A 19832-nucleotide genomic window follows, 5' to 3' on the forward strand; every position below is an offset into this window, starting at 1 on the left:
GGTACTTGGGGGGGCTCAGTTGGTTAAGTGTCTGCTTTCACCTCAGGTCATGATCTTGGGGTCCTGGGATCGAGCCCCTCACTGGCCCCCCTGCTCAGCGGTGAAGCCTGCTTCTCCCTCTCCACCCAACTTGTATGCTCTCTCTCAAGTAAAATAAATAAAATCTTTTAAAAAAAATCTAAATTTTATGCCGTTGATCTATGGAGAAGATGACGACCTTAGAACTAGCAAATATTCAGGAGAATAATCAGGAAGCTCCTCTCACCCGAGTCCTATTTACTGGAAGGCAGGCTGGACGGAAACTGAAGGGTAAGGCAAAGGGTTTGTGACCAACACTGCAGGCTGAAGAGACCTCTATGAGGCCAGAGTGTGTGTGTGTGTCTCACACACACACACACACACACACACACACACACACACAGCTGTAGGAAGTGACCTAACGCACTACTCATGGTTCGCAGAGAAGAATGTTGTGATGCCTTGCCCAGAGATGATTTTTTAGAGACGGGAGAGGGGAAGGCACTCCAGGACAGGGTGATGCTTCACAGCACACGCTGTGTGGCTGTCCACTGAGGCAGCCGGGGAGGGACACCACCCTGCTTCTGTGTAAATCACTGGCTATTAAAGCAGGTGTCTGGAGATCGAGACAGGGAAGAGATCGTAGAGTCAGGCCTACGTAGAGTCAGGACTGTGACTTACCAGCTGACTAATCTGGACGACACCTCTCTACCAGTCAAAGCCGGCATTCCCTCAGGAGTTTAATGAGGATAAAACCACCCACCTCACAGGGTTGTGGGGAGCTCGAAATGAGATCACATACATTATAAGAAACTCGGGTCAGTGTTGAGTACATAGTAACCACTTGGTTAAGTATTAGCCTGTCTCTCTCTCTCTCCCCTCTCCCCTTTTCCTTTCATACGCTACCCCTTGGCTTTAGGAATGCTGGAGAAAACTCTTATTGCAAAACCTCTCTTGGTCACAACCAACTTTGGGAAAGTGGAAAGAGCTAAGAGGAAGAACCCTCCAGATCTTGCCCCAGGCCATGCGACGTTCTCGTGCTTGCACAAAGAGATGATGGTGCACCCACCGTTTCTGGTTTTTCTGAGCCACTGCGGTACAAAATGTGGGTAGAAGTTGCTCTGGGGAATATGCTCCAACTCTTAACAGTTCTATCTGTCTAGTCATCCTGAAAAAACTGCCCAATCTAGCACCAGCCATTCGTCTGAACAATCTCCTCAATGTTTTTGGCAGTCTGAGTAAGGACGCAAAACAGAGGAAATTGGAATTCTCTTTAGCTAGGAAAATCACTGGGTTTAGCGAGCAGAAATCACTACCACTCTGCAGACATGGCAGCGTCCAGGGACGAGCTGTCACGCACCTAGGAGGGAGCAAGCAAGTCTTTCTTAATGAAGACTCTGCAGTTTTAAAACACCTTTTGACTACGAAAAATCTCAGACACACATAAATGTTTAACAAATCCTCGGGTATTCATGACCCAGTTTCCGTGACTGTCCGTGATTCGATTCTGAAGCGGGAACTGAGAGATATCATCTGTTTATCTGAGACACAAGTAAAATATTCTGAGAGACATGCCCCTTCAGAATGGCATTCCTCTTGGCAGTGGGGGATGGTTCAGAAGTCCTTACAATGAAAATCGCAAAGTCACAGTGGAAATTATCCAAATTCTATTATTTTTTTTTAAAAAAACCATGATTTCCCTCTTTCTAGATCACCTCAAAGGAGGAGAGAGCTTCCCAGGGTGCAGATTTTTTTACTTTATAGAAACCACTGAATCAATCTGCTGTGAGTAAAAATGACAGGAATCCTGAAGTTCTGTGAATTTTTCCAAGGACCCTCCCAAAAGACAGCGAGGACAAGGAAAAGGAACATGGTGGAAAAGAATTAGGGGAGGCCAAATGGGCACTCATTGAGAGCCACTGGACAAGTGAAAAGAAAGTGTTTGAGGGGACATTTACAGAGGCTTTAAATATGTGCTAGCCCAGGATCCCAGGATGCCTTTCCTGTAACTTATGGGACAGCTTCATAAAGGCGTGCTCCCAGCTGCTGTGTTTCTGCCCCCTCACCCGCCTCTCGATTAAGACAACCACGTGTGGCATATGACTGAGTACCACTGCGGATCCTGCTGTGGGAAAGCCCACTATTCTGCTTCTCAGGAGACAAAACAGAACTCTCTGCTACTAGATACAAACATAAGCAAAAGAAAGCAAACCGCCCCCATCCCCCGACCCCTTGGAGAGCCTCAGATGATATGAAAACACACGGTGACTCATGTGCATGGGTCTGGCTCTTCACTGGGGAGAAGACAGTCTGGGTTCCCCAGCAGAGATCTAGAAAGTTCCAATTAAGCAGGCTAGATGAGGAGGGGTGACATCACCAAGCTGGGCAACGAGCTTCAGGCCTAAACACATTAATCAGAAATGCCTCTACGGTTAGTTTAGACACATGACGTGTTACAGTCTGAGCTGCGGTCCCTTCCTGCCCACTGAAAAGCATTCACCTTCCTCTGATTAAATTCACACCAAAGGAACTCCCATTTCGTTAGGCTTCAAAGCCTGCGTGTAACCAGCCACAACTCTACAGAGGATAAAGTGGTTGATGCCTTTTTCTAAGCCCCGGCCACCTGGAGCTCCCTTCTCTGGAAGGGAGGACGCTTTCTTCTCCAGGATCACACAGAGCTGGAGATGCTCAGTATGGTCGGCAGGGGTCGCATACTGAGGTGGACAGTACCTTGGGGAAGATGATGCTGTCCACTTCTTCGCTGGGTGACTGAAAGAGGTCAGAGTCACTGCCGGATTCTCTTTTGAGGACTCCTTGTTTTGAGGCACACTCTCTGCCCAGTCCAACATCCAGGAAGTTCTCACATTCTGAGAAAGAAAATATATTCAGCCAATACCTTTTCATTGCAGCCATTCACCTTGTAAGTCAACCAACTAACGTCCCCTCCTTCTAGTATTAAGCAGCTGTAAAGGACGCGGTCGGATTGGTAGCTTTTTAACTCTAGTATCCCAGTTCTAGGGTGACTGTTACTATGAGACAACCATGAGTTTGCCATGTAAACCAAAAGCACCAAAAGATAAAATGGTAATTTAGAACCACAATTCCATCTGTATTTAGGTATTTAAGTGGGAATCTTTTCCTTTTGGTAGTTAGAAAATATTTTCTTTTGCTACTAAAATCAGATGTCCTTTATTAGGAAACTATGTGATAGTTTATGGCCAAATTTCTAAGACTTAAGTTCTTTCTGGAAACTTGTTACCTAGCCAAACACTAGGATTAATAAAGGAGGGAAAGCATATCTAACACAAATGTCAGTATATTACACTTACGGGTTTTATTGAATAATAACAGAAATGGAATTGTTTAGCTTCTACCTTAAGCAGACCTGACACTGGGGAATAATCACTAAAGAGAAATGTATCGTCTAGAATCTGTCTTCAGTTCAATAACTATCCTAGGGACTCTGGTGAATCAGACAGAGGGGGCCCTGACAGAAACATTATGCTGTAGATCAAGGAGTTCTAAACACTCAGTACACTGAAATTAGCAGGGTATTTAACCCACTTTCTCCTATTAATTCTGTAACAAAAGGGACATAAGACCTAGAAGCAAAAGAATTAAAAATATTTGTATGCGGTAAAAGCAAGAGCCCAATGAAAGTCGGCTAGTGGGTAGGTATCAACCTCCTTCAAGAAGTCTGGAGAGTGAAGCATTTCCATTTCAGTTAGCATTTTTATATGGGATTCAGACACACATATATCAACTCTGCAGGTGATACTAAGCGACGAGGGACACAACAGATCAGAAGGCTACCAGTTCATGAACACGCCACCTGGAGGTTTTAGTTGAAAGCAGATTCAAGAGGAGCTGATGATACAAGGTGACAGCAAAACAAAAAATACCGATGGCTTCAGACTCCATTAATAGACAGTGTACCCAAGTCCAAAATAGGGACAGTCCTACTATTATGTGACAGCTACACTGCACCCACAGGATCATGTCTGTCCCTAGGTAACATTTAAAGTCAAACACTGATAAACAGAAATGCATGCAGGGTGAGGAGGACACAACAGTGGGAACACTCAAGAACCACGTGGACTTGCACAGGAGCTTGAAGAAAATGTGTCCAAAGGCAGCTGCAGATTTGCTGTGTGCTGTTCCAGAGGCAGAACAAAAAGCCTGCTGTGTGGAAGCCACGGAGCTTTGCTAGAAGTAGGCTTCTGGGCAATGGGTTGGGAGTTCCAGAAAGTAACCCGTCACTTCACCAGAAGGGGCGGAGCAAAGGCTGAACGACTTTGTCAAGAGGTTTCAGAAAAGATGCATACACAGAAGGGGAAGTGGAGATTAGACAAACCCCAATGTCTCCCTAAATTCTCAGGGTCTATGTTTGGACAATAATTGTACGTGTGTGTGTGTGTGTGTGTGTGTGTGTGTGTGTATGAGAGAGAGAGAGAGAGAGAGCACGCACACATGTGCGTGCACACTGCAGGATGAGAAAAGAAAGTTTCTCTTATCTGAATTAGCTAATTATTGATCATTAATAAATTTTTTGCCCTGGATTAGCTGGGAATCTTAGAGGAAGGATCAAAGAACACTGTACTGGTATACAGGTCATGAATTACTTGATCATAAAATTACTTCCTCTGTCAGTTAGTATTTGACTAGGTATTGGGGATTATCCAAATAAAAAGAGATATTTAGTCTGTGTATGTGTGTGGGGTAATTTACAATCTTGTAATAGAAGCAGACATATGAAGAGACAGTTCCAACATAGAAGTACACAAAGGATGCCACCGGGAGCAAGGCGGGGCCCACAGATTAACCTGAAAATGTTTCATTAAAGGAAAAAAAGAAAAAAACCCTAGTCTATTTCAGTCTTGGTTGGTCCAAACTATTTCTGAGTGTTTCATTCAATGGGAATAGCCCTGCCTTTAAAAGACTGGAAATCATGAGTATTCTGGACCACCCCTCCCGCCACCAATTTCGGAGTATGTACTCACTTAGGTGGAGTTGGTGTGTGTGACCTTTCTACTTCTCCCCCTTTCCCCACTTGGAAAAATCAAAAACTCCATTTCATGGTTGAGGGGAAAACAGGGGGCTGGCCAAGAAAAGAAAGGGCTGTCGCAGCACTATGCTGAGCTGCTGGTCTCCAGCTGGCAGGCAAATAGACCACGTCCCAAGTCCAGACTGGAAAACAAACCAATTCAAGACGTTCTAATGGAAAATTCACAGGGAAGATCCAGATTCAGCCCTGGTAGGAATAGCTCACCCAGAAAATAAATCTGGGCCAGCAAATCAAGCTGGAGGATGACTCTGCTGTGTGATACAATCCTAACTGTCGAGCTGGAGGCCAGCAGTGGGGGGAGAAAAACAGGGAACAAGGGGGGAGAAAAAGATCCTAAGCCATCATGAAACCCCACTAAAGGCAAAGTTAATTCCCACTGTATGTCACAGGCCTTCCTACCGGCCCTCTTCCTTAAGAATAAGGGGGAGCAACACATGCAGGTAGAAGCAAGAACACTGAGCACTGACTGCTTTTAGAGTCGGTCCTGTTTGGCTTAAATCTCCCTCAGCTGACTTTTAGCAGCAGGATCCCAGGCAACAAGTCATTTAACCCCTAAGCCTTCATTTCCACACGAGTGAAACGGGACGATCAGGACCTCCCTAAAACAGCTATAGAGACTGTTAGAAAGAATTTATGAAAACGGTAACCAGAGCCCTGCCCCTTGCACACATCAGGTGTGTGACAAACACACCTAATGAAGGCGAGCCTTCGTTATTAACCTACGCTGTGCAAGTATCTGGTAAGGACATTACCTTGACATGGGTCAGTCCTGTTTTATGACTCGTATATAAACCTACCTATAAACTTTTGTGTCCTGAGACATTAACTTCTTTAAAAGCTAGGAAAACATGTCATTTTTTAGCTGCTGTCTAGTCATTTGGGTCTAAAATTATATATATGCAAACAAATTATAGCAGGCCATGAAAGACAGGAAAAACCACCACCAGCGCCCACTGGGATTTGCTGAACCATGCTACTCATAATGCATTGGTATTTATTTGTACTTAAATAAATAAATCTGTATTTATCCATACTGGAGGAATATCCAAAGTGATTTTAAAACACGTTATCCTCCTTGGTTTTACACTATTGCTCTCTTGAGCTGTGCTCGTAACATAAATGAAACCTCCAAGATCCAAAGGGCTTAGAACTCACCCCAAAATTTGCTAAAATCAAAAACTCAGGTCTGAAGCACAAAAGCAAAATCCAGATCTTGGATGCTGTTACACAGAGAGTTAAAAAGACCCACTTTAAAAACACCAAAGTAGTTATGCTTGGGGCTGGAGTATGGAGCAGACATTGTCAACAAAATCCAAGAGGATGTCCTGGGGAAAATGCTCAGGGGTTCAAAATTCATTTCTTTAAATGAGTAAATTGAACTCCAGCATGAGGAGAAACTTAGTTTCACTGCTTGCATGGTTGGGCGTCATTGTACTTTCAGAAAAGACCCTGAACAGCTAGCTCAAGGAACCAAGATACAGTAAATAGTACACTTATTTTTTAAAAGATTTTATTTATTTATTTGATAGACAGAGATCTACAAGTAGACAGAGAGGCAGGGAGAGGGAGGGGGAGAGGGAGGGGGAGAGAGAGAGAGAGAGAGAGAGAGAGAGAAGGAAGCAGGCTCCCCGCTGAGCAGAGAGCCCGATGCAGGGCTCGATCCTAGGACCCTGGGATCATGACCCAAGCTGAAGGCAGAGGCTTTAACCCACTAAGCCACCCAGGTGCCCCAGTAGTACACTTTTAAGTAGAAGATTCTAGGGGGCTGGGCAGGGTTTAAGTGTCAGCTAAATCCATGATCAGGGTCAATCTTACAACATGACAGGACCCTAAACACAACTATAACATAATATCCTCCATGTGAGACAAAACTAGGGAAGAACACTTTTCATCTCTGTCTCTAACACTACCTTTGGAATAAAGTTGAAGAGTTGAGAATCAGTAGGAAAGCTCTTGGGAGATACAGGATTTGGAAAGTTTGTCTTTCGATTTAATACTACCGCAGGACATCCACAACTACCAGTCAGTGAGGCTTCAATAAATTTTAAAGCAGGTCAGTAAAACCTATAAAGGTAAACAGAGGTGTTGCTGACTCAAGGCGACTCAAGAGCCCAGGGTACAAATTACCAGCACTCACAACAGGCCCAGAGACTTACAGTTACGCACCGTGTCATTCAGGCAACACGCCCCACTGAGAGCTAGTAACTCTTGAGAGATGGGAGACAATAGAGTGCACAGACATTAGGGAACTTTCCTTACATCACTGTGAATTAGTGGCTAAATCTGGGGAAAAAGATGGGCATCTTAACTACCCACAAGTCATACGCTATGTCATTAACAAGCCATTAACAAGCCGGGTCTTAGCAGCTGACCCTCACCTGCTGTTACTAACACCTCTCAATTGGGACAATACTTCCAAAGTTTAGGGTTCTCAATCCTGGCTATGCAGTGGAGTCACCAAAGGAGCTTTCAAAGATTCTGAGGTCCAGCTCACACCCTAGGCCCCATTAAATCACAACTTCTGCGAGCAGGACCCAGGCAGCAGTGTATTTCTAAATCTCCCCAAATAACTTCGATGTGCAGCCAAAATGGAGAGCCACAGGATTAGTTCTCAATAAATATTTATAGTTTTATCAGACTGAGAAACCACGATCCTATGTATGTGCACAGCACATATGCCTTCACAGAAGTGATGAGTCAGAAAGCCACATGTGAAGATTCACTACTTATATGAAATGTAGGTTAATTCTAGGACACTACATATTTATTCTCAGTTGAGAAAAAATGCCTACAAACCCAAATCACACATACCCCTCTCTTCTGATTTACTGCATGGCACAGTAAGGAAGGACAGTACTCCAAAAGAGGTCTGGAATCAGACGGGGACTTCAGTGTAAAAAATGGGAGATTTAAGTCACAGTTATTCAAGCACCTGGAAGTTGGAAGACCCCTGCTCACCTGGGCTCTGTGTGGGGGCCAACAGAGGTGCTGTATCGGGGCATGGTTTTATCGGACACCAGCTTTCTCGATTTATCTGAAAGAAAAAAAAAACCACATCGACTTTCAGAGAGCGAAGTAATAGTGGGATGATTTTACAGCTGCCGCAAGTGTATCTGTTGTACCAACACTTTTACCTTTTTAATACTTTATTGTAAAGGGAGCAAAATTAGGACAAGAAAAAAATCCTTTTCACAACACAATCAAGGCATGCTATGCTCAATTAAGGCTCCAATAAAAGCAACAGGAAAAAGATAAACAAAGAGAAAACCTGGTGCAGGCCAAGGGTGAAATTAAAAAAAAAAAAAAAGAAAGAAATTAACAAATGCAATGCATCAAAGATTAAAATACATATTTGATATCTTTACTTGCAAGTTAAAAAAAAACAAAAATAATTTCTATGTATTCAAGAGTTATTGTCCACTGGAGATCAGACAGTAGAGAATTCTATGTATTATTAAGTTAATCCCCACAACAGCTACAAGAAGTTTGTATTACCCGTATCCAAAGAATAAGCTCAGCAGTGTTGCTGAGGTAGTAAGCGACAGAACTGGCAATGGAGAACAAGTCTATGGGAATCTATCGCATATTAAGAAGAAAACATTCCCCTATTTTTTTAATTTAGCCTTTACAGCTCTCAGTCATCTAACTAACATCATAACCATCTACTATCATTAAATTTAAAAGAATATAATTTTTAAAATTATGATGAAAGATTTCAATAGTTCTCTCCCCATAACTGATAAAACTAGACACAGAATCAGTAAGGATACAGAAAACTTGAAAAATACTAGCAACCACTTTGATCTACCCAACACATACAGAGCAATTCACCCAACAAAGGCAGAATACACATTCTTTTCAAATAGTCATGGAATGTTCACCAAAGCAAACCATATTCTGTGGCAAAAAAGAAGTATCAAATTTGAGGATTAAAATCATACTACATATGCAGTCTGACCACAACAGTATCAAAATCAGAAACCAAAATAAGAAGTTACCTGGAAAAACCACAAACATTTAAAAAGCAAAACAAAACAAAAAAACACACAAAAACTTAAAAATCCATGAATCAAAGAAGAAATCTTTAAGGAATCATTGTGTAATTAGTTAAATATCAGAAAATATCTCAAACTCAAAAATTCAAACATAACATATAAAAATTTGTGAGACAAAGCTAAAACAGTGTTCAGAGCAAAATTTATAACATTAAATGCCTATATTAGAAAAGAGAGGTCTCAAATCAATGATCTAAGTTTCCACCTTAAGAAACTAGCAAAGGCAGACTAACCCAAAGCAAAAAGGATAAAGAAAACAAAGAACAGATGCCAATGAAATAGAAAACAGAAAAATAAAATCAGGGACGCCTGCGTGGTTCAGTCGGTTTAGCGTCTGCCTTCCGCTCAGGTCACCATCCTAAGGTCCTGGGATCGAGTCCCATGTTGGGCTCCCCGCTCAGCGGGAAGCCTGCTTCTCCCTCTGCCTGCCCCCCTCTCTCCCTCTCCCTCTCTCTGTCCCTGACAAATAAATAAAATATTTAAAAAAAAATTAAAAGAAAATTGATGAAACCAAAAGCTGATTCCCTGACTAGATTAATGATATCAGTAAAGTCTACCCAGACTGAGAAGAATGAAAGTTAAAAACTGCAAGCATAAGGAATGAAAAGAAGTCATCATTACAGATCCTACAGACATTGGAAGGATAACAAAGGGATATTATGAACATCACTGTAACAGATTCAACAAGTTAGATTAAATGGAAACATTCCATGGCAACCGCAAACTACTGAAATTTGCTCAAGAAGATAACCTGAATACCCTTATTCTATTAAAGACATTGAATTCAGTTAAAAACCTTCCTATAAGGAAATCTACAGGCCCAGAAGGCGTCAGGGGTGAATGCCACCAAACATTTAAGGAAGAAATAATACCAATTCTACACAAACTCTTACACAAAATAGAAAAGGAAGGAACAACACACAGCTCATTTGTATGAGTCCAGCATCCCCTGGACACCAAACCTAGACAGACATTATAAGAAAAATATAAATCAAAATCCCTCAGAAACTTAGCTGCAAAATCCTGAACAAAAATTAAGATACTGAATCTAGCACACAGAAAAGAGATCAAGTTGTCAAGACCAAGTTCATTCAAGGAATGTTGAAAAATCAATTTATTAACAGATCAAAAATGCCACAAATTAATGATTATCAAGAAATGTAGGAAAGTGCTGGGCAAAAGTAAACATTTATTCATGATAAAACTCATAGAACAGTGGAAACAGAAACGAAATTCCTCAGCCTGATAAAGGGTATCTATTAAAAAGAAAAAACAACACACACACAAAACACCCACAGTTAGCATCATACTTAAGAGAGACCAAATGCTTTCGCTCTGAGATCAAGACCAAGGCAAGAATGTCCACACTCATCACCTTTATTCCACACTGTATAGGGGTTTCTAGCCAATTCAGTAAAGCAGAAAAAGAAATAAAATGCACAGGGGTCTGGAAAGGAAGAAGTAAGACTTCCTTTATTCATAGACAGGATGACTGACTACATAGAAAATCCTCAGGAATCTACAAAACTGCTGCTGGAATAAATCAGCTTAGCAAAGCTGCAAGATACAAAGTCAATATATAAAAAAGCAGCACTAGTTCTATATGTTAGCAGTGAACAATTTAAAAAATTAAAAACGAAAGTAATACCATTTACAATAGCATCAATGAATATAAAATTATTAAGAAAATCTGAGCAAGACTTGTATTCTAAAAATCAGAAAACACTGATAAGGAAAATTAAAGCATGCTTAAATAGAGACCTCATGTTTATACATCAGAAAATTTCGTCCTGTTAAGTTGTGAATTCTCCCCCAAATGATCACTACTTGATTCTAAGATTCATTACAAAAGGTACAGTCATCAAGCCAGGGTGATACTGGCACAAAGACAAACTTTTAGATCAACGGAGTAAGAGAGAATCTACAAACAGACCTTCACAGATATGGGCTATTGATATCTGACAAAGATGCCAAGTGTTATTCCAACCAGGAAAAAGAACATTCTTCTGAACAAATAATCCTGCAACAGGTGATATCCACATGCAAACAAAAAAAAGGTTGGCAGAAAAAAAAAACAAAAACCCTCAATATTTGTAAGTCTCCCTCAAATCTTGTATCAGCTATAAAAATGAACTAAAAATATGCCTAAATATTAAAACTACAATTCTAGAGGAGGGGAATATTTTTGTGATCTTGGGTCAGGCAAAGATTTCTTAGCACACATGAAAACCTGAAAAAATTGACCGCATCAAAATTAATGTTTTTGCTCCTCAAAGGCATTGTTAGGAAGATGAAAAGGCAAACCATAGACTAGGAGAAAATATTTATACAGGATCTATCTGAAAAAGGACTAGTAATAGAAACTATATTAAAATATAAATTATTAAAGCACATATTAAATTATAAATGACCATGAAAAACCTCTTAAAATGCCATAATAAGACAAACAACACGTTTTAAAATGGTCAAAAGACTTGAGAAATTATTTCAACAAAGAATATATATGATTGGCGAAGAACACAGAAAAGGTGCCCAACATCATAAATCATCAGGAAAGAGCACACTGAAACCAAAAAGAGTAATGGTCCATTATCAGAATGGTTAAAATTAAAGACTGATAATACCAAGTGTTGGCAAAGACGTGAAGAAACTGAGCACTGATACGTTACCAGAATGTGAAACAGTACAGCCGCTTTAGACAACAGGTTAGCAATTTCTTATAATGTCACTAACAGACATTTAATACAACACAACAATCCCACTGATGGGTATTCATTCACCCAAGAAAAACAAAACATATCTTTGCACAAAGAATTCTATTGGGATTCTCAGAGCGGCTGAGCCCCTAACTAGAAACAACCCAATTTGCTGTCAACAGGTACATGGATAAACAAATAGTGGTACATTCATACAATGCAACACACTCACAATAAGAAGGAATGAACCACTGATACAAACAGCATGATTGAGTCTCAAGAACATGATGTTAATAGAAAAAAAAAAAAAAAAAAGCCAGACAAAAAACATTGCCTAGGACATAGTTCCATACAGTATTTTAGAAAAGGCAAAAATAGGGTGAGAAGTTTATTAGTGATTCAACTGGAGGAACAGAATGACTGCAAGGGGACAGGAGGGAATTTTGGGAGTGACAGCAATATTCCTACCATGACTGCAGAAGTTATTATACATAATTTCTTGATATTGTTATACATAACTTAAACATTTGTCAAAACTCATCAAATTGTGAACTTAAGTTGACTTTTACTGTATATAAATTATATTCCAACAGAACTGAAAAAAATCCCTTAAATATAAGTGCAATATATATGTTTTTAGTTTTTATAACTACCAAACACCTTAACATTACAATCCTCTAGTTTCATTAAAATTTAGGAACCTTTGCACAAATTCTTTATCTCAGGATATTTTTCATTGCCTTCTCAATTCCACAGCCAATGAGTAAACTGAACATTCTCGGCCTTCAATATGTAAGGGACTAACTGATTATACCTTTCATTTCATTTTAGGCATCTGTATATTAGAAAAAGTAAGTTAAACAATTTGCAAAATGTATAATATATATAAATACATAATGTGACTAATACATTAATCGTATGTAACTACAATAATGTATTGTTTAAATCAAAATTAAAAAATTAAAATATTTATCAAAATTAACACATAATAATGAAATTAAGGTTAAATCAAATCTTTTTTTAAAGACTAATTTATTTGAAAGAGAGAATGAGCATGAGTGGTGGTAGGGGTAGAGGGAGACTGAGAGAGAGAATCTCAAGCAGACTCCACACTGAGTGGGGCCTGACACAGGGCTCGATCTCACAACCCTGAGATCATGACCTGAGCCGAAATCAGGAACTGGAGGCTTAACCAACTCAGCCACCCAGGTGAATACACCCATTTCTGAATAACAGTGGTGAGAACATATTAATGGTGGAAGAGTGTCTTTGTGTGTCTCTCTTATCTTCCCCAGGTCTTGTGAGCAAAGGCACTGATTGTCCTTCTGTTCTAAACTATCTTTTCCAAAACGTTTGTAAATCAAACAGCCTTGAAAAAGAGAGATACTGTTTCTTTCCAAAGCAAAGGGTAGGTTTGTTTACTGTCTCCCATAATAAAGATAATGTCTCAATCAAGGGCAAAGATCAGGCAGGCTCACTGCCCATTATAAAAACTGAGGTTTCCTAAGGGTGGGGTTTCTCAGCTGTGACACAGCGCCCTCCTGCGCTGCTCTGTGCTGCCCTTGGGGGACTTGGGAAGCAAGAGGAACCAACAAGGAAGCAAAACGCATGGTGCTTTTTTGTGCGATAAGCAATAAACTCCTTTGTCCCTGGACCCAGGAGCCCTGTGACTTCAGCTAGCACCCCAGAAACTGTCAGGCTAACTTGGGAACCTTCAAGTGGGGTAAAACCTCGTACCTATCGCAGTTTTGACAGTTAGTATATATTAAATAGTATTAAAACATTTAAACACAGTGGAAGGCAAAAGTCTCTTGACAGAATCACACCTATGTGGTGAAAAACCTTAATCTGATTCAGTTATTCATTGAATGATTATGCTTGAATAAAGGTAAAGAAACAATATCTAGGGGCGCCTGGGTGGCCCAGTGGGTTAAGCCTCTGCCTTCAGCTCAGGTCATGATCTCAGGGTCCTGGGATCGAGCCCCACATCAGGCTCTCTGCTCAGTAGGGAGCCTGCTTTCTCCTCTCTCTCTCTCTGCCTGCCTCTCCACCTACTTGTGATCTCTCTCTGTCAAATAAATAAATAAAATCTTTAAAAAAAAAAAAGAAAGAAAGAAACAATATCTACTTTAACTTTTCGGTAGTTTCCCAAATTTTTCTTTACAAATTACTTTTTGTTCTTTAAATTTAACTTGGGAAATCTTCTATTTCATCAGAGCTTTAGGCTGGCAGGAAAGTTACAAAGATAGTACATAGTTCTTATATACCCCTCCCTCCCCAGTGTCTCTAAGAGAAACGTCTTACATAACCCTGGTACATTTGTGGGTAGTAGGAAACTGACATCGGTACATTACCATTAACTAAATTCTAGACTGGATTTGGATTTCGTTTCTCTTTCCACTAATGTTCTTTTCTGTTCCGGGATCAAAGCCAGGATACCACAGCACAATGAATGTGTGTGTGCCTGTGCACATGCAAGCGCACATGCATGTGTTTTTAATTTGGCATTTTAACATCTTTCCTGGGATGTGATTATATACTCTTAAAACTCACCCACCTAAAGCATATGATTCAATGGCTTAGGATCTTCAGAGTCCTATAACTGGTAACCAATGTCTGAGTTGAGAACACTTCATCCCGCCAAGAAGATCCTGTACCTGCTAGTCTTGGCACCCACCCCACCTCTACCTCCCAGTTCTGGGCAATCCTGAGTCCACTTTCTGTGTCTGTGGATTCGCCTACTCCAGACACTTCACAGAAACGGAACCACACATTATGGGTCTCTGGCGACTGGCTGCTTTTCCTTCACAAAGGGTTTTCAAGGTTTCCCCATGTCACAGCACGTATCAGTACTTCATTCTTTTACTACTGAATCATCTTCCGCTGTGTGGGGATACCCACATTCTGTTTGTTTATTTATTCTTCAGTTGATGGACATTTGGGCTGTTTTCACTTTCTAGCAGTATGGAATAATGCTTGCTATGAAAATCCATGTACAACTTTTTGTTTGGGTGTTTTCACTTCTCCTGGGTTTACACCTAGGAGTGAAACTGCTGGGTCATGTGATACCTTCACGTTTAACATTCTGAGGAACTGCCAGACCTCTCCAAAGGGCCTGCACCTTTTGATGTCCCTACAGCAACGTACTGATGTTTTATCTTTCCGTATCTGTGCTAACCCTTGTAATTGTTCTTGTCTGTTTATCTGTCTGATTGTAACCATCCTAGGAGGTGTGAAGTGGTATCTCCCGGGAGTATGTGTGTTTATTTAAAGATTTTATTTATTTATTTATTTGAGAGAGAGCACAAGAGAGCATATGAGTGGGGATGGCGGGGTTGGGTGGGGGAGAAGCAGACTCCCAGCTGAGCAGGGAAGCAGGATGCCAGGCTTAATCAATCCCAGGACCCTGGGATCATGACCCAAACAGAAGGCAGACGCTTAACTGAATGAGCCACCCAGGTGCCCTGGGAGTATATATTTTTTAAATGGAAAATATATTTTAATCTGTTGGTTACTTTCTAGGAAAGGAAGACAGTATGAAGATGTAATGTGCATCACCCTTAGGTTTGCCTCTCTCCTTATTTAATAAAAAAAAAGTATTAAATATCTCCTATATATCAAATCATTCTGTGAAACCTTAAAAGCAGAAGTACTCAAGAAAGTGTCCTGCAAGGATTTCCAGTTTATGTGAGAGAGACGTGGAAGTGGTTGGTTACTGTGGGCCTTGCACACACTGAGATGTGTGCTGCCTGGGACAACGTGAGCTGTAATTAATAGAAAGGAGAATGAGCGGAGCGCCATAAGCAGTAACCACGTTGTAAATGCTGCGCGTATTTCTGGCCAAGTCACAAATGACACAGAGAGACCTGGGGCCAGAGTTAACCACTCTACTTCGGCTGCAGGCAAGGGATTGCACAACGCGGAGAGTGGGGAAGTCAGAGACTGCCACACCCTTGTAGAAGCAGAAGCATTCAGAGAGCTTCAGTTTCACACAAGTTAAGGAAGCAGAGGTTTGAGAAGAGATGGTAGGTCCAAGGTGCCAACTGCTGCAGAGATGTCAAAGGAGATGAAAGTTAGAAGTTACTGGACTGGGCAACTGTGACGTTTCTCATGACTTTGGAAAGAGCACGTTTTATTTAACAGAACAGGTAAGATCAGAATTAAAACTGTAAACACCTCTTGATATCTCTAGATTCACAGTACTGAAGTTTATAAAATACCGTCAGCTGGACTGGGTCTCTCTCCTGCCCCAGGAGGAGGCATGATGCCATTTCGGAGAGGAGCTCACACACACCCCGTGAGGTTAGATTCGCGGACAGTATCCCCGCGTACTAACTGTACTGGTGACAGCGTCTGCTCTGAAGGGTGAGCTTTTTGAGAAGGGAAGCACATCTTAATTCCGTGGGTTTCCCAACCGAGTGACAAGCGTGGATTTTACGGTGGATGCCTAATGATTAATCTTTGAATTCATCATCTGCAGTGACTTTACAGAGAATGAAAAGTTAGGACTGAGAGCCGTCGGGGTTATCACTCTGCCTCCATTTACCAGATGGATAAACAAACCAACCCACCCGAGGTAGCCAACCGTGGAGGAACTGGGCCAGTCAGGACATACTCAGAAACAGCAAGGGCGTTTTCTACTCAGCCCCACAAGTGCTTCTTCTGACTTTTTCCTTTGTCTTGGAATTCAACAATTGTTTAAACAAGCTTTAGTAACAATACTAAACTGAAACAGTCTGGCGAAGTATAATTCAGATCTCTGGAGGCAATTAGTTGGAAAACAAAGTCCCAGTTTACCTCGGACAAGAATATTTAGAAAATAAAATAAGAAAATGAAACAAATATATGGAACTCTGGGTGCCAAGTTTCTGAGTATCAGAATGCTGCCACTGAGAGAAATGTCTTCTGTTTTGGGCTGTCTGTCCAGATGCCTCTTTCGGTCACCGACAGCTAATTAACAGCGATGTGCCAAGGAGACTCACCATCTCTATGGACACAAGGCACTTAAGCAAATCTGGCCACAATGCAGCTGTCAGCTGGTTCCTTCTTCCGAATTAGGCCTCATTTACAAACAATTAAAAGTAAAACCTATATTGAAAAATGTTCAAGTTTCCAGTAAATCAAGACTTTTTCACCAGGGAAGGATGGGGAAATGTAGCATAAGAAGGCTTCCTGAAGCTCTCTGGCGGTTAGCTACACACACATCCATCCACACAGCTGGCCAGGCACCATTTTGGGGGCACCGCCTTACGTAAGAAACAGTGCGAAGGCACAGCAACAGACAGATGAGGAAGATGGGACCCTGACTACAGCTGGCAGGGTGGGTCTCACAGTTCACAAGTGTGAGGATCCCTTCTGAATGAGAAATGCCATGGGTTCCATTTGCCTCCCATACCCCAGGATGACAGAGGTAAATAACCCTGTGGCACGACTCAACCAACCGTGGACCACAGCCTGGGAAACACTGAGTAGTCACTGAAATACAACAGGTATATGAGTACTGGAAACCTAAAGAAGTAAGGAAGCTCCTAGGATTTAAAAAAGAAAAAAATAATTATTATCTCTGGTTCAGATAGTTGAGAAAAGCTTAGCAAGGCTGATGGTCCATGGGGTGGGCAGGATGCTCTGGAGACAGGGGGGAGGTAGGGAATTCCAGCCACGTGGAAAAAAGGATGAGCCATCAGGACACTTCAGAGCTGGAGTTCATAGCCTTACATGGCCCAGGCTCCTTCCAAGAATCTGAGGGAAGCCATGGAACCCTTAAGAGAAACACGGGTATGTGTCCAGTCAGTGGTTCTGGAGCATACCCTTGGAACCCCGATGACAGACCCTTTCCTTAGACGTCTCTGAGGAGCACAAAAAGACCAAAAGTTCCCAGAAAGAAGAGTGGAGGGTATGGCTACAGTGAATCTAGGCTTTATACTTGAGCAAGGGTGGACCCTTCCCCCAATTACAGAAGCAAGGGAGCGAGAGCAGGATTAGGCCAGGAAGTTAACGCTAGAAGCATACCGATAAAGTGGGATAGTGGGGAGGAAGGGAGTATGGGGCATCAGGACACAGACCAGCGGGGACTGAAACTGGACTAGTCTAGCAGCAGCGTGCAGCTGGGCTGGGGAGGCGTCCTCTGCAGACAGAAGCAGCAGCAGATCTGTATGCTAGCGCACACGGTAGAATCCACAGAAATAAGAAAAAGCAGTCAAAATCCACCATGTAACAGACAGGAAATCCCGTGGGGAAGAGTATGACGAGAGTCATACTCTCGAACAGAGTCGCACTCTGTTCACCCACGCAGAGTCTCAGGTGTTCTGATGTCTTTCAAAGAGGGCGACATGAGGCAGCCTGGAGAGCTCCTGCCTCTGGCCTCTTACAAACATAACCAGTGCAAAAGTGAGTGTGCATAAGTCAAACCCACAACGAGATGCTGTATCACAGCCGTTAGGGTGGCTACGATCACATCCCCATCTCCAAAAAACCACCGAGGAAATAACAGTGTTGGCGAGGGCACAGAGAGGTCGGAACCCCATGCACCGCTGGAGGGAATGTCCGACACGGCCGATCCAGCAATCCCACTTCTGGGTATACGCTGAAAAGAATCGACAGCAGGGACTCGGACGGATATTTGTATACCAACGTCCACGGTAGTGCTGTTCGCAAGAGATAAAAGGTGGAAACACCCCAAATGTCCATCAACAGACGGATGGATACGCGAAATGTGGTATGCACATACAGTGGACTACCGTTCACCCTTAAAAAGGAAGGAACCTTTGACATGTGCCACGACACGGCTGGCCCTGCAGACAGGATGCTAAGTGAAAGAAGCCAGTCAGCCAAGTACAAACCCCATATAATTTCATGCAGAGGAGCTAACCAGAGTAGTCAAACTCACAGAGACAACAAAACAAAACAGAACAACCCAGAATGGCGGTTTCCAGAAATAAGGAGTAGGGAGAGAGAAATGTGGAACTGTTATTTAATGGGTAGAGTCTCAGTCTGCAAAGATGATCAAGTTCTGGAGAAAGATGGTGGTGAGAGTCGCAAACAGTGCAAATGTTCCGTGGCATCACTGACCCGTACACCTACTGGGGTAAGTTCTATGTCATGGGTGCTCTCACCAAAAACGAACGAAAGAAAGAACGAAAGAAAGAAAGAAAGAAAGAAAGAAAGAAAGACAAAGAAAGAAAGAAAGAAAGAAAGAAAGGAAGGAAGGAAGGAAGGAAGGAAGAAAGGAAGGAAGGAAGGAAGGAAGGAGAAAAAAAGCTTACAGTAATTAGAGATAAGCAAGCTCATTTAGACAAAGGTGGTCAAGCGGCCCACACAGTCAGGGGCAGAGCTGGAATTCTGGGCCAGATGCTACCAATTATGGTCAATGCCATTAACCAGAGGCCAGTGCCATGTGTACCAAGTGCAGAAAGAATGTCAAAACACATATCAGTATTTTCCACCATATCCTGTAGACAGTGACAGCAACACCAAGCATAATGTCTTCTTGTGTGAACATATTGTTCTTACCATATAAATAAACTGCTTAAGAGATATAAACCGGGTTACAAAATATCTCCCCCGTCCTTCTGCCCTGTTTCAGAATCTGATATCACAGATAAGTCGGCCCTTGTCTTGGTGCTGTTCTTCAACAACTGTGTCTTTCTCACTCATACTGAAAGACAACTTAAAGACTGAACTATGTGGCTACACTGGAAACATTCAGAGTGCTTCCTATAGGCCAGATAGAACGCCAAGTCCCGAGTACAAACATGGTAACACACCTGTTTGCCCGTAAGTCTCTTTTCCAAAAGGTGACCTCTAAGATCGAGATTTTTCCATGAGTGGATGATAAGCTGGTTCTCTGTACTATCAACACTCCGACTCTGAGACTAGGCTTGGCCAGATTCTGATTCTTAGCAGAATTAGGAGACAGAAAAGGAAGAAACAACAGTGTCGAGACGTTAATAATTTGAGTTTTAAAGAGACCAATGAAGATGATTATGAGCCCCTCTCTCC

General features: G+C 41.9%; 1 protein-coding gene across 17 annotated transcripts in view; it reads right to left on the minus strand.

The window, feature by feature from the left end:
* Positions 1-19832, minus strand: part of AKAP13 (A-kinase anchoring protein 13) — a 322839-nt gene that overhangs the window by 91588 nt on the left and 211419 nt on the right. For all 17 annotated transcript variants that reach the window (XM_045067346.1, XM_045067354.1, XM_045067353.1 and 14 more), the window contains 2 exons: positions 8042-8117; positions 2749-2885 (listed from right to left, as the gene is read on the minus strand). In XM_045067346.1, coding sequence (XP_044923281.1) covers positions 2749-2885; positions 8042-8117 — 213 coding nt within the window. The remainder of the gene's footprint in view (positions 1-2748; positions 2886-8041; positions 8118-19832) is intronic.

This window comes from Mustela putorius, unplaced genomic scaffold (assembly GCF_011764305.1).
Source record: "Mustela putorius furo isolate JIRA1106 unplaced genomic scaffold, ASM1176430v1.1 tig00003875_pilon_pilon_pilon, whole genome shotgun sequence".
Taxonomy (NCBI): Eukaryota; Metazoa; Chordata; class Mammalia; order Carnivora; family Mustelidae; genus Mustela; species Mustela putorius.